This window comes from Salmo salar, chromosome 18 (genome assembly GCF_965601325.2).
Source record: "Salmo salar chromosome 18, fSalSal1, whole genome shotgun sequence".
Taxonomy (NCBI): Eukaryota; Metazoa; Chordata; class Actinopteri; order Salmoniformes; family Salmonidae; genus Salmo; species Salmo salar.
In genome coordinates, this window is record NC_138308.1 from 26521985 (window position 1) to 26537627 (window position 15643).

Genomic DNA, 15643 nt, shown 5'->3' on the forward strand with positions numbered 1-15643 from the left:
AATGGTAGGGAATATGAACTGTCAGAGTGGGGAAATGTGATAGGATTGGGTGTGCTCTCATGAAAAAACATTCAAGATAACTTGCAGCCTAGATCTTCTTGAAATGCGTCCTTCCGTCATGGACTGAGGAGCATGCTCCATCATGTTCAACTCCATGGTCAAAGAATGCATGGCCCTGCATAAAAATACATAATAGGAAATAGTTCAGGTACACAATGATGCATTCTGTTTCTCCTCCATCTGCTGGTGTTGTGAACCTGAGACCGTTAAACATACCGGAGCTCAGGTAGACCTGATCTATGACCAGATTAGTGGGCCAGGCCTAAATCGGGTTAGTAAGATACAGGAACAGCTATTTCTGATGGAGAGTGTTACTTAGTCTCAGAGCCAGCGGTGCACTCTGGGACATACCTGGGCCAGAAAAAGACCTCGGTTGTGATTTAAGTTACCAGGAGGCACATAATGTAGGCCTCGGGACAGAGACAGAGAGAGGAAGAGAATTCAGAGCTGACCTAGTTTCAATTACAGTGCCAACTGCCAAGGTTGCACAACCCAGAGGCAGAGAACCCAAAGAAACAAGTACAAATTTGAATAATTCATTGGACTTGGCAAGATGGTTAGCAGATGTAGAACAGTATTCATGCTTATTATTAACTGTACCATTTGTACAGACTGTATTCCAGCCCGTCCTGGCCACAGACGACTTCCAGATGTTCAGGTCTCTCATGGTGCAGAAGAACATGGAGCTCCAACTCCAGGCGCTGCAGGTCATTAAAGAGAGAAACGGTACACCTTTTCACTGTTGTCACACAACTCCTAATTAGGGTTGAAGAAATCTGGTAACTTTCCCAACATATTCAGATTTTCCAGAAGTCTTGATTGTAGGGTTCCGGATTTCTTGCGTGTTCCCTCCTGATTTGGGAAAGTTACTGGATTTTTTTGCAATCCTAATGCTTGCCTACTGTACCAGCTTACACACTACTCCATCATGCAGGTGTGCCCACACACACACACACTTGGCACAATGGCACCTCTGAGCCTACACCAGTCCAAAACCGTTTGTTCTAATGCTCCCCTCCTTTGTGCATAGGTGCCCTGCCTGAGTGTCTCACAGATGGAGCAGACGTGATGAGTGAACTGGAGCAGCAGGAGATGAAGATTATACAGGAGGTTCTGAAGTAAGAGACTCAGAACTGGGGCCATTACACCAGCCCTCATACATGCACTGTCATTTTATAAGAATAGGGTTTTCATCAGGTTCTCATCAATGATGTAGGCTTTGTTGTGTCGTTTCCTTTAGTCATTGGCGCACACGTAGGGCCCGTAGTTTTGCCTGAGCACATTATTAGACCAGGAAAAACTCCAGCTCCTAATAAACCCACCCCCCACCCCAAAAAAAGGAACAATAAAATAACAATGAGGCTATATACATGGTATATTATTCATAGCCGTCTATTTACCACCACAGACCGATGCAGACACTAAGACCGCACTCCGCCAACTCTATAAGGCCATAAGCAAACAAGAAAATGCTCACCCAGAAGTGGCTCTCCTTGTGGCCGGGGACTTTAATGCAGGCAAACTTAAATCAGTTTTACCACATTTTTACCAGCATGTCACATGTGCAACCAGAGGGGAAAAAAACTCTACCACCTTTCTCCACACACAGAGATGCATACAAAACTCTCCCACGCCCTCCATTTGGCAAATCTGACCATAATTCTATCCTCTTGATTCCTGCTTGCAAGCAAAAACTAAAGCAGGAAGTACCAGTGACTCGCTCAATACGGAAGTGGTCAGATGACGCGGATGCTATGCTACAGTACTGTTTTGCTAGCACCGACTGGAATATGTTCCGGGATTCATCCAATGGCATTGAGGAGTATACCACCTCAGTCATCGGCTTCATCAATAAGTGCATTGACGACGTCGTCCCCACAGTGATCGTACGTACATATCCCAACCAGAAGCCATGGATTACAGGCAACATCCACATCGAGCTGAAGGCTAAGTGCTTTGAAAGATTGGTAATGGCTCACATCAACACCATTATCCCAGAAACCCTAGACCCACTCCAATTTGAATACTGCCCAAACAGATCCACAGATGGTGCAATCTATTGCACTCCACACTGCCCTTTCCCACCTGGACAAAAGGAACACTTATGTGAGAATGCTATTCATTGACTACAGCTCAGCGTTCTACACCATAGTACCCTCAAAGCTCATCACTAAGCTAAGGATCCTGGGACTAAACACCTCCCTCTGCAACTGGATCCTGGACTTCCTGATGGGCCTCCCCCAGGTGGTGAGGGTAGGTAGCAACACATCTGCCACGCTGATCCTCAACACTGGAGCTCCACAGGGGTGGATGCTCAGTCCCCTCCTGTACTCCCTGTTCACCTACGACTGCATGGCCAGGCACGACTCCAACACCATCATTAAGTTTACAGACGACACAACAGTGGTAGGCCTGATCACCGACAACGATGAGACAGCCTATAGGGAGGAGGTCAGAGACCTGGCCGGGTGGTGCCAGAATAACAACCTATCCCTCAACGTAACCAAGACTAAGGAGATGATTGTGGACTACAGGAAAAGGTGGGACGAACAGGCCCCCATTAACATCAACGGGGCTGTAGTGATCGGGTTGAGAGTTTCAAGTTCCTTGGTGTCCACATCACCAACGATCTATCATGGTCCAAACACATGAAGAGGGCACGACAAAACCTTTTCCCCCTCAGGAGACTGAAAAGATTTAGCACGGGTCCCCAGATCCTCAAAAAGTTCTACAGCTGCACCATCGAGATCATCCTGACCGGTTGCATCACCGCCTGGTATGGCAACTGAACGCAAGGTGCTACAGAGGGTAGTGCGTACAGCCCAGTACATCACTGGGGCCAAGATTCCTGCAATCCAGACTGCTGAACAATTCATCAAATGGCCACCGGACTATTACATTGACCCCCCCCCTCCATTTGTTTTGTACACTGCTGCTATGACGCTGTTTATTATGTATGCATAGTCACTTCACCCCTATCTACATGTACAAATTACTTCTAACCTCAACCCCCGCACACTGACTCGGTACCGGTACCCCCTGTATATAGCCTCGTTATTGTGTTACTTTTTATTATTTTTTACTTTAGTTTATTTTGTCATTATTTTCTTAACTCTTCTTGAACTGCACTGTTGGTTAAGGGCTTGTAAGTTAGCATTTAACGGTAAGGTCTACACTTGTTGTATTTGGCGCATGTGACAAATAAAGTTTGACTCGGTACTGGTACCCCCGGTATCAAATCAGTGTGCGGGGGTACAGGTTAGTTGTTACATGTAGGTAGGGGTAAAGTGACTATGCATAGATAAACAGTGAGTAGCAGCAGTGTAAAAACAAAGGTGGGGGCGGTGTCAATGCAAATAGTTCGGGTGCCGTTTGATTAATTGTTCAGCAGTCTTATGGCTTGGGGGTAGAAGCTGTTAGTGTACACTCACTATTTTTGTGTCTGTGTCGGCATGCTTGGTGGTAGATGGCTGTGTAGTAAATCAGTGAGTGAATCAAGATTATAACTTCCTTGTAGCCGCTCTAGCTCTATTGGGATTAGAGGTCGACTGATTAATCGGAATGGCCGATTAATTAGGGCCGATTTCAAGTTTTCATAACAATTGGTAATCGGTATTTTTGGCCACCGATTTGCCTATTTATTTTTGTATTTATTTATTTATCAGTTAAGAACATTCTTATTTTCAATGACGGCCTAGGAACAGTGGGTTAACTGCCTTCTTCAGGGGCAGAACGACAGATTTTTACCTTGTCAGCTCGGGGATTCAATCTTGCAACCTTATGGTTAACTAGTCCAACGCTCTAACCACCTGCTTTACATTGCATTCCACAAGAAGCCTGCCTGTTACGCGAATGCAGTAAGAAGCCAAGGTAAGTTGCTAGCTAGCATTAAACTTATCTTATAAAAAACAATCAATCAATCATAATCACTAGTTAACTACACATGGTTGATGATATTACTAGTTTATCTAGCCTGTCCTGCATTGCATATTTACATTTTTTTACATTTTAGTCATTTAGCAGACGCTCTTATCCAGAGCAACTTACAGTAGTGAATGCATACATTGGCCCCCCGTGGGAATCGAACCCACAACCCTGGCGTTGCACACCCCATGCTGGCGTTGCAAACACCATGCTCTACCAACTGAGCCACAGGGAAGACGGTGCGCATTCGCGAAAAAGGACTGCCGTTGCTCCAACGTGTACCTAACCATAAACATCAATGTCTTTCTTAAAATCAATACACAAGTATATATTTTTAAACCTGCATATTTAGTTAATATTGCCTGCTAACATTAATTTCTTTTAACTAGGAAAAATGTGTCACCTCTGCAACAGAGTCAGGGTATATGCAGCAGTTTGGGCCGCCTGGCTCGTTGCGAACTGTGAAGACTATTTCTTCCTAACAAAGACAGCCAACTTCGCCAAACGGGGGATGATTTAACAAAAGCGCATTTGCGAAAAAATCGCAGTCGTTGCACGACAGTACCTAACCATAAACATCAATGCCTTTCTTAAAATCAATACACAGAAGTATATATTTTTAAACCTGCATATTTAGCTAAAAGAAATCCAGGTTAGCAGGCAATATTAACCAGGTGAAATTGTGTCAGTTCTCTTACGTTCATTGCACGCAGAGTCAGGGTATATGCAACAGTTTGGGCCGCCTGGCTCGTTGCGAACTAATTTGCCAGAATTTTACGTAATTATGACATAACATTGAAGGTTTTGCAATGTAACAGGAATATTTAGACTTAGGGATGCCACCCGTTAGATAAAATACGGAACGGTTCCGTATTTCACTGAAAAAATAAACGTTTTGTTTTCGAGATGATAGTTTCCGGATTCGACCATATTAATGACCTAAGGCTCGTATTTCTGTGTGTTTATTATATTATAATTAAGTCTATGATTTGATATTTGATAGAGCAGTCTGACTGAGCGGTGGTAGGCACCAGCAGGCTCGTAAGCATTCATTCAAACAGTACTTTCGTGCGTTTTGCCAGCAGCCCTTCGCAATTCTTCAAGCATTGCGCTGTTTATGACTTCAAGCCTATCAACTCCCAAGATTAGGCTGGTGTAACCGATGTGAAATGGCTAGCTAGTTAGCCGGGTGCGCGCTAATAGCGTTTCAAACGTCACTCGCTCTGAGACTTGGAGTAGTTGTTCACCTTGCTCTGCATGGGTAACGCTGCTTCGAGGGTGGCTGTTGTCGATGTGTTCCTGGTTCGAGCCCAGGTAGGAGCGAGGAGAGGGACGGAAGCTATACTGTTACACTGGCAATACTGAAGTGCCTATAAGAACATCCAATAGTCAAAGGTATATGAAATACAAATCGTGTAGAGAGAAATAGTCCTATAATTCCCATAATAACTACAACCTAAAACTTCTTACCTGGGAATATTGAAGACTCATGTTAAAAGGAACCACCAGCTTTCATATGTTCTGAGCAAGGAACTTAAACGTTAGCTTTTTTACATGGCACATATTGCACTTTTACTTTCTTCTCCAACGCTTTGTTTTTGCATTATTTAAACCAAATTGAACATATTTCATTATTTATGAGGCTAAATTGATAGTATTTATCTATTATATTAAGTTAAAATAAGTGTTAATTCAGTATTGTTGTAATTGTCATTATTACAAATAAAAAATTAAAAAATCGTCCGATTAATTGATATCGGCATTTTTTGGTCCTCCAATAATCGGTATCGGCGTTGAAAAATCATAATTGGTCAACCTCTAATTGGGATTTCTGCATTTGAAGCTAAGCCAAGTGCAGCACAGCTGTGTGTCCATGGGAACTAAGCTCCTTAGTGTTACACTAATATTGAGGGGTTTACACTCCTTGGCAATGGAGAAAATGTAATTTTATCCTTTTGTCTTAGGGCTGGCCACACCCACCATTCTTTGGTCTTGATTGTCTAGTTGAAGTCTATTTGATGTGTCAGAGGGACTTGTTATACATCTATGTGATGCATCTTCAGGCTTTGGTATAATCGGGGCATTAGATCAAATCAAATGTTATTGGTCACATGCAGATGTTAATGCGAGTGTCGCGAAAGTTCCGATAACGCAGTTATATCTAACAAGTAATCTAACAAATTCACAACAACTACCTTATACACACAAATGTAAGGGATGAATAAGATATAAGATCCCTAGTTCATGCAGAGTTAGGCCTATTTTATAGCACAGTGCATGGAGACCACTTAGCCCACAATGCTCTCATGTTATGTAACGTTCTCAGCTATGATCATTGAAAATGTTGCATTATTTGTGTGGTCTTAAAATCCTGTGTGATGGAAAGTGTCATCCTATTTGAATTAAGTTGCTAATCAATTAAATTAAGAGATTTTCATGGTGAGTGGCAGCAAGTTGTGGGAAGTGGAGGTGCTGAGGTTTCTGCAGCAGCCCCTGAAAAATAAGTGTATATTAATGGGGGGGAAATGCTATTTATTCACAAAAGTAGTGCACTGGGCCTTTACTAGTCCTGTATTAGAGGACCAATACAACCGCCTGTCTGTAGCGCGGACCCCCAAAAAATGTTTTCTAATATAATGGGCCACGTGAGAATTTCTGGTCATTTAACCTATTTTTTAGGTTATTTTTGTACATTTTGATATTGCTTATAGGGCGTAAAATTGCTGGGCCCATCCTTAACAAGTGACCTGAGTCACATACGCCTAAAATAACAGGAACAGTTCTTGCGGGTGGGAGTTGGACAGGAAGCCAGCGGGTGCAGTATGAAAAGGTGCGGCAGGAGCGTGATGAATAAATCAGTCCCACGCTGATTTCTACTTGGACTCATGCCAGCTCTGGGCCTGCTAGTGTCTTTATACCACTCATAATACAGTACTATGTAAAGTGAATTCGGAAAGTATTAAGACCATTGACATTTTCCGTTTTTAAATTTTAATACATTTGCAAACATTTCTAAAAACCTGTTTTTGCTTTGTCATTATGGGGTAGTGTGTGTAGATTGATAAGGGGGAACAAACTATTTAATACATTTTGGAATAAGGCTGTAACGTAACAAAATGTGGAAAAAGTCAAGGGATCTGAATACTTTCCAAATGCGCTGTAGGTTAATGTACTGTCAGGTCCAGAATTATTGACACCCTTGATAAATATGAGCAAAAAAGACAGTATAAAATAAATAATACAAATACTGAGCTATATATTTTTTTATTTCACCTTTATTTAACCAGGTAGGCTAGTTGAGAACAAGTTCTCATTTACAACTGCGACCTGGGCAAGATAAAGCAAAGCAGTGCGACACAAACAACAACACAGAGTTACACGTGGAATAAACAAGTGCACAGTCAATAACACAATAGAAAAAAGAAAGTCTATATAGTGTGTGCAAATGGCAATGTTGTATGCTAATACAATTGCTCAGATATAGATTTTGTTTAACAAGTCATATTTCTTTCTCTCAAAAAGAGAGAGGTCAAAATGATTGCCACACCTTTTTTCAATATCACCAGTGTTAGGTTTGGTGTCAAAATAAATCAAATCAAAGTTTGTCACGTGCGCCGAATACAACAGGTGTAGACCTTACAGTGAAATGCTTACTTACAGGCTCTAACCAACAGTGCTTTTAAGTAAAAAATAGGTATTAGATGAACAATAGATAAGTAAAGAGATAAAAAAACGGTAAAAAGACATAGAAAAATAATAGTAGCGAGTCTTCATACAGGCACCAGTTAGTCGGGCTAATTGAGGTAATATGTCCATGTAGGTATGGTTAAAGTGACTATGCATATATGATAAACAGATAGTAGCAGTAGAGGTAAAGAGGGGTTGGCGGGTGGTGGGTGGCGGGACACAATTCAGATAGTCCGGCTAGCCAATGTGCGTGGGCCCCGGTTTGTCGGACTAATTGAGGTAGTATGTACATGTAGGTATGGTTAAAGTGACTATGCATAGATGATAAACAGAGAGTAGCAGCAGCGTAAAAGAGGGGTTGGGGGGTAGACACAATGCAAATAGTCCGGGTAGCCATTTGATTACCTGTTCAGGAGTCTTATGGCTTGGGGGTAAAAGCTGTTGAGAAGCCTTTTGGTCCTAGACTTGGCACTCTGGTACCGCTTGCCATGCGGTAGTAGAGAGAACAGTCTGACTGGGGTCTTTGACAATTTTTAGGGCCTTCCTCTGACACCGCCTGGTGTAGAGGTCCTGGATGGCAGGCAGCTTAGCCCCAGTGATGTACTGGGCCGTACGCTCTACCCTCTGTAGTGCCTTGCGGTCGGAGGCCGATCAGTTGCCGTACCAGGCAGGGATGCAACCAGTCAGGATGCTCTCGATCGTGCAGCTGTAGAACCTTTTGAGGATCTGATGACCCATACCAAATCTTTTTAGTTTCCTAAGGGGGAATAGGCTTTGTCGTGCCCTCTTCACGACTGTCTTGGTGTGTTTGGACCATTCTAGTTTGTTGGGGATGTGGACACCAAGGAACTTGAAGCTCTCAACCTGCTCCCCTGCTGCCCCGTCAATGAGAATGGGGGAGTGCTCGGTCCTCCTTTTCCTGTAGTCCACAATCATCTCCTTAGTCTTGGTCATGTTGAGGGATAGGTTGTTATTCTGGCACCGCCAGGTCTCTGACCTCCTCCCTATAGGCTGTCTCATCATTGTCGGTGATCAGGCCTACCACTGTTGTGTCATCTGCAAACTTGATGATGGTGTTGGAGTCATACCTGGCCACGCAGTCGTGGGTGAACACGGAGTACAGGAGGGGACTGAGCACTCACCCCTGAGGGGCTCCAGTGTTGAGGATCAGCGTGGCAGATGTGTTGCTACCTACCCTCACCACCTGGGGGCGACCCGTCAGGAAGTCCAGGATCCAGTTGCAGAGGGAGGTGTTTAGTCCCAGGATCCTTAGCTTAGTGATGAGCTTTGAGGGTACTATGGTGTTGAACGCTGAGCTGTAGTCAATGAATAGCATTCTCATGTAGGTGTTCCTTTAGTCCAGGTGGGAAAGGGCAGTGTGGAGTGCAATAGAGATTGCATCATCTGTGGATCTGTTTGGGCGGTATGCAAATTGTAGTGGATCTAGGGTTTCTGGAATAATGGTGTTGATGTGAGCCATTACCAGCCTTTCCAAGCACCTCATGGCTACGGACGTGAGTGCTACGGGTCTGTATTCATTTAGGCAGGTTGCCTTAGTGTTTTTGGGCACAGGGACTATGGTGGTCTGCTTGAAACATGTTGGTATTACAGACTCAATCAGGGACATGTTGGAAATGTCATTGAAGACACCTGCCAGTTGGTCAGCACATGCCCGCAGCACACGTCCTGGTGATCCGTCTGGCCCCACGGCCTTGTGAATGTTGAACTGTTTAAAGGTCTTACTCATGTCGGCTTCGGAGAGCGTGATCACACATTCGACCGGAACAGCTGATGCTCTCATGCATGTTTCAGTGTTACTTGCCTCGAAGCGAGCATAGAAGGGATTTAGCTCATGTTAGGCTTGTGTCACTGGGCAGCTCGCGGCTGTGCTTCCCTTTGTAGTCTGTAATAGTTTGCAAGCCCCGCCACATAAGACACGCGTCGGAGACGGTGTAGTATGATTCATTCTTAGCCCTGTATTGGCGCTTTGCCTGTTTGATGGTTCGTCGGAGGGCATAGCAGGATTTCTTAAGCTTCCGGGTTAGAGTCCCGCACCTTGAAAGTGGCAGCTCTGCCCTTTTGCTCAGTGCGAATGTTGTTTGTAATCCATGGCTTCTGGTTGGGATATGTATGTACAGTCACTGTGGGGACAACGTCCTCGATGCACTTATTGATAAAGCCAGTGACTGATGTTTTGTACTCCTCAATGCATTCGGAAGAATCCCGTAGTTTAGCATCTATAGTTTAGCATCTGCTTCATCTGACCAGTTTTTTTTATAGACCGAGTCACTGGTGCTTCCTGCTTTAATTTTTGCTTGTAAGCAGGAATCAGAAGGATAGAATTGTGGTCAAATTTACCAAATGGAGGGCGAGGGAGAGCTTTGTACGAGTCTCTGTGTGTGGAGTACAGGTGATCTAGAATTTTTTTCCCTCTGGTTACACATTTAACATGTTTCTAGATATTAGGTTAAACTGATTTACGTTTCCCTGCATTAAAGTCTCTGGCCACTAGGAGTGCCTTCTCTGGGTGAGGGGTTTCCTGTTTTGCTTATTTCCTTATACAGCTGACTGAGTGCGGTCTTAGTGCCAGCATCTGTCTGTGGTGGTAAATAAACAGCCACAAAAAGTATAGATAAACTCTCTTGGCAAATAGTGTGGTCCACAGTTTATCAGAAGATACTCTACTTCAGGCGAGCAAAATCTAGAGACTTCCTTAGATTTCATGCATCAGCTGTTGTTTACAAATATGCACAGACTGCCCCCCCCCCCTCGTCTTACCGGAGTGTGCTATCAAGCCGGTGCAGCGTATATCCTGCTAGCTGAATATCCATGTCATCATTCAGCCACGAGTCCGTGAAACATAAGATGTTACGGTTTTTGATGTCCCGTTGTAGGATATTAGTGATCGTACCTCGTCTAATTTAATGTCCAATTGTACGTTTACATTTACATTTTAGTCATTTAGCAGACGCTCTTATCCAGAGCGACTTACAGTAGTGAATGCATACATTTCATTTCATGCATTTTTATTTTATTATTATTATAAAATAAAAAATTGTACTGGCCCCCCGTGGGAATCGAACCCACAACCCTGGCGTTGCACACACGATGCTCTACCAGCTGAGCCACAGGGAAGTTGGCGAGTAATATTGACGGTAACGGCAGCTTTCCCACTCGCCTTCTGCGGATCCTTACGAGGCACCCCGCTCTGTCCTCTGTACCCGCGTCTCTTTCTCTTGCCAATAACGGGGATGTTGGCCTTGTCGGGTGTTAGCAGTACATCCTGTGCGTCCTGCTTTACCCAGTAGCAGGAAATCTTTGCCAAAAACCTGGTTGCCTCTGCAAGGAGGCTGAAACTTGGTTGCAGTAGACCTTCCAGCAAGACAATAACTTGAACCCCGTCAAAAAACCTGTGGTTTGAATTGAAGCGCATACGAAGGATATCAAGAATCTGGGAAAGAAAATCTTTATGGAGGAATGGTCTAAGTGTTCTCCAATCTCATAAAACATTTAATAAAAAGGCTCAGTGCCGTTATCCTCACAAGGTGAAGTATTGAAAACGGGTGCCAATAATTTTGAACCCCATCTTTTGGGAGAGAAAAAAAGTTGTACTTTTTAAACAATCTTTTCTCTGAGAAATTGTATTGGTACAATAACATTTTATTTTGCATAAAATATAGCTCGGTATTTATTTATTTTATAGTCTCTCAATAATGGCTGTGTTATTTAAGACCGCTTTGTATTCAACTACAAGTAACACGTTGAAACACACTAGTACAACCCTATAAAACCATGGTGGTGTTTGACGTAAAGTAACCTCACTCTTATCATCCGAGTTAAACGACTATCTACTGAATCTACCGCTAGTAAACATATCTCCCCGATGTGTGTTTGTACAGGAGGTCAAAGGAGGACTATGACCTAGAGATGGCTCAGCGACTGCAGGCAGTGGAGGAGATAGGCTCCACGTACAGAAGCTGCTCTGATAGGCCAGTTCTAGAGGCAGTCAGCATCCAGAGACCCACCTCCATTCAACAGACCAAGGTGAGTTATGAACCTAATACTGACCCATCAGAGTGTTGTAATACAAAAATACTGAACATAGCTTTTTATCTGCCTGGCTGTCTGTAGAATGTGATAAATGGTTCCTATTTCATGTATTCAGAGCCATAGTATTCTTCTGAGCTATGTAGTTTAGCAGCAACACGAAAGAAGGGGAAGTGATGAGTGCAGCAGCTTACAGTCCCTACATATCATGTTACTAGACAGTCTTCAATCAACTAATGCAGAGCAGTACATGATCTGGCAGATATCCAGCCCTGTTCTAGGACATGGACTCACATTATTAACCAAAGGTTTGACTTGTAACACTGTTTTTGCCGCATTATCATTACAATATGTTTTTTTAGCCTGTATATTAACCTAAAGTGGGGTGTGTGACAACCCTCTTGTATGTTGCACATGCTCAGCCCAAGGCTGAGGCGAAGGTGTGGGACAGTGGTAGCCACCAGCCCTCTGTCCCTCTGGTCAATGGCAACGCAACGGTAACTCTCCTAGTAGTGCAATAGCAGACTGTGTGCACTGTACTATGTTAGACCTGTAGTCTGTTGTGGTCGCCCATAAATGTTAGCTGTACAACTTGAACATCAGTGTGGCATTATAACTGGAACCGCTAGATGCAATGACATGGCTGCCCTATGCCTTTCCTATAGGTGAACAGTACATCTCCTCAGAGAGGGGAGCTGAAGGCTGCTGGAGGTAGTGGGCAGATGAGTCCAGCCAATACCAGCACATCTGCCCCTTCTAAGTTGGCATCAGGTAATAACTGTTACATTGTCTCCAATACTGTTAACTGACTGTTTCCCCTCCATATACTTTGGTGCTTGAAACAGCCTTCTCTGTTTCATGTTCTCAGTACATCTGCTCTATTCCTAGTCTGTAGTGATGTCTCGGTACCATCCCTTCTCCTGCCCTCCCTACAGTTCACTGGATTTACTCTGTGCCCTCAGTTTATAGTATACACTAGTCTGTTCCCCTTGAAGCATTTCCTGTAGTGTAGATATAGCACATGAATGCTAAAAGGTTCATATACACTACATGTTCCTTCAAATTAGTGGATTCAGCCACATCCGTTGCTGACAGGTATATAAAAATCGAGCACACAGCCATGCAAACTCCATAGACAAACATTGTCAGTAGAATGGCCTTACTGAAGAGCTCAGTGACTTTCAACATGGCACCTTCATAGGATGCCACCTTTCCAACAAGTCAGTTCATTAAGTTTTTGCCCTGTTAGAGCTGCCCCGGTCAACAGTAAGTGCTGTTATTGTGAAGTGGAAACGTCTAGGAGCAACAACGGCTCAGCCGCAAAGTGGTAGGCCACACAAGCTCACAGAACGGGACCGCGTAGCGTGTAAAAAATCTTCTGTCCTCGGTTGCAACACTCACTACAGAGTTCCAAACTGCCTCTGGAAGCAACATCAGCACAAGAAATGTTCGTCAGGAGCTTCATGAAATGGGATTCCATGGCAGAGCAGCTGCACACAAGCCTAAGATCACCATGCGCAAAGCCAAGTGTCGGCTGGAGTGGCGTAAAGCTCGCCGCCATTGGACCCATGTTCTCTGGAGTGATGAATCACGCTTCACCATCTGGCAGTCCGATGGACAAATCTGGGGTTGACGGATGCCAGGAGAATGCATAGTGCCAACTGTACATTTTGGTGGAGGAAAAATGGTCTGGGGCCGTTTTTCATGGTTCGGGCTAGGCCCCTTAGTTCCAGTGAAGGGAAATCTTAACGCTACAGCATACACCGACATTCTAGACGATTCTGTGCTTCCAACTTTGTGATGAAGGCCCTTTCCTGTTTCAGCATGACAATGCCCCCGTGCACAAAGTGAGGTCCATATAGAAATGGTTTGAGATTGGTGTGGAAGAACTTGACTGGCCTGCACAGAGCCCTGACACCTTTGGGATGAATTGTAACACTGACTGCGAGCCAGGTTTAATCGCCCAACACCAGTGCCCGACCTCACTAATGCTCTTGTGGCTGAATGGAAGCAAATTCCAACATCTAGTGGAAAGCCTTCACAGAAGAGTGGAGTCTTATAGCAGCAAAGTGGGGACCAACTCCATATTAACGCCCACGATTTTGGAATGAGATGTTCGACGAGCAGGTGTCCACATACTTTTGGTCAGGTAGTGTACTTCAGAGGTTGTGTGACTAATGGAGGGTTATGTGTTGATGCAGAGCGGGGCAGTGCAGAGCCACGAGTCCTTCCTGCTGTGAGGGTTCCAGTGAAGGGCACAGAGCTTCCGGCTGTCTCCAGGGAGAAGGGCAGCAGCCAGGCAGTAGAGGGCTGGATAGAGGAGGCACGCAAGGAGGCTGGCATCTCCAAGCCGTTCACAGTGAGACTCTCCTACTGCATACATAGGGCTTTGTGTTTTGGTTAATCATGTCACATGACATAGATTTTAACATTAAGGCTTTCTCAGAAATGAGAATTAGACAATTTACATTTTGAGGATGGTGCTGAAGCATCAGACATAAAAAGAAAAGGGGTTTGATGAAAAAGCTTTAAATCCAGGTCATGTGACATTAACCATAAGTCATGCACTCTGAATAGGCAACGGATCATAAAGGAAACATGAGAAGACTGATGGATTGTGTTTCTGTGTGTTCAGGAGTTGTCAGCAGAGCAGCAGGTGCAACTCCAGCAGAGGGCGCTGTACCTGAGGCAGCAGAGGGACAAACTTCAGGCCATGAAGAGAGAGCAGAGACCCAAACCTGCCACACCAGAGGAACCCTCAGCCCACCCTGCACCCACTCCCAGCACACCGGTAACAGCTTTCATTAGTGGTAGATAACAATGCACCACACCTCGGCTGATGACTGCAAATTCAAGTAGAACTCTGCTAGCAAAGAACCTGGGGTCAACTAGTCTGCCTGTGTCATGTTTTTAGTGAGTTTCAAATGCAATCTTCTCTCTTGGTTTCCCCTGATTTTGTCTGTTCACATTATTCCCTTTTTTAAGTGTTGATTTGTACCTGCTCTTTATTCCCCTCTTCTTTTGCTGCCTTGCCAATCAAAGGACTATGTTCCCAAAATGAACAGGGGTGGTGCTAGTAGCGTACAGGAAGAGATGGTCAATTGGCCTCACAGCCTGCGAGCTCTCTCATTGGGGGACATAAACCCAAGGTGATCTGGGTTGGAGTGACGACTGTCTCCACTTTGTAGCGCTGCTGCCCCGTGTGCTTCTACTCTTAGGGCTCTATTCAGTCTAGATCGCTGAAGCTTGAGATTTCATATTGCGCAAAGGTAATTTCCAATTGAGCTGGCATATGCAGCATTTACCGTGAATGCAGTCTCCACTAACATCGCTTTTAAATCAGGCTGAACTTCGGCGTGAATAAAGCCCTTGCTGTAGCAGATTTGTGACTTAAGTTTTAGTGGTTCTACTGTTCAACATTTGATACACTTTCTTGGTTTTCCCTTCAAAGGAGATCTCTGTCGAAGATAAAAAGAAGTTACAGAAAAGAAAACATCTGGCAGAAAAACTGAAAGAGGAAGTCATCAAGAAGTAAACGCAACTGCAATATATCCCCCCAGAGTTTAATTGTAGTCAAAATGGACCTGGAAACTGAGCAGGACTGTGCTTGAGAAGGGGCGAAAGGAAAGGTGTATTAAAATGGATCTTGATATAGTTAGAATCAGTGGTGCATTAATATTATGTAAGATCATGTATGCTGTTTAATAAATCCTATTATTTTATACACTTTCTGCCAGAGATCTTGTGTGATAAACCTACTGATCTGCGACAGATGGTTAGCATGGAAAGAAGCAATTAACTTGTACATCCTGTTTAGATCTACAAGCATGGGTACCTCAGAGGCAAACCTACTGGATAAGAGTGAATAGGCATTTGGAAATTTTCAGCACTCAAACCAAATGAGAAAGTTTACTGTATATAACAA

General features: G+C 44.1%; 1 protein-coding gene across 1 annotated transcript in view; it reads left to right on the forward strand.

Moving 5' to 3' along the window:
- The window catches only part of cfap36 (cilia and flagella associated protein 36), a 37585-nt gene extending 22143 nt beyond the window's left edge, over positions 1 to 15442 (forward strand). The window contains exons 4-10 of the mRNA XM_014154871.3: positions 672 to 786; positions 1091 to 1178; positions 11571 to 11715; positions 12384 to 12489; positions 13920 to 14077; positions 14354 to 14509; positions 15170 to 15442. Of these exons, the coding sequence (XP_014010346.1) occupies positions 672 to 786; positions 1091 to 1178; positions 11571 to 11715; positions 12384 to 12489; positions 13920 to 14077; positions 14354 to 14509; positions 15170 to 15253 (852 nt within the window). The 3' untranslated portion in view covers positions 15254 to 15442. The remainder of the gene's footprint in view (positions 1 to 671; positions 787 to 1090; positions 1179 to 11570; positions 11716 to 12383; positions 12490 to 13919; positions 14078 to 14353; positions 14510 to 15169) is intronic.
- Positions 15443 to 15643: the final 201 nt, after the last annotated feature.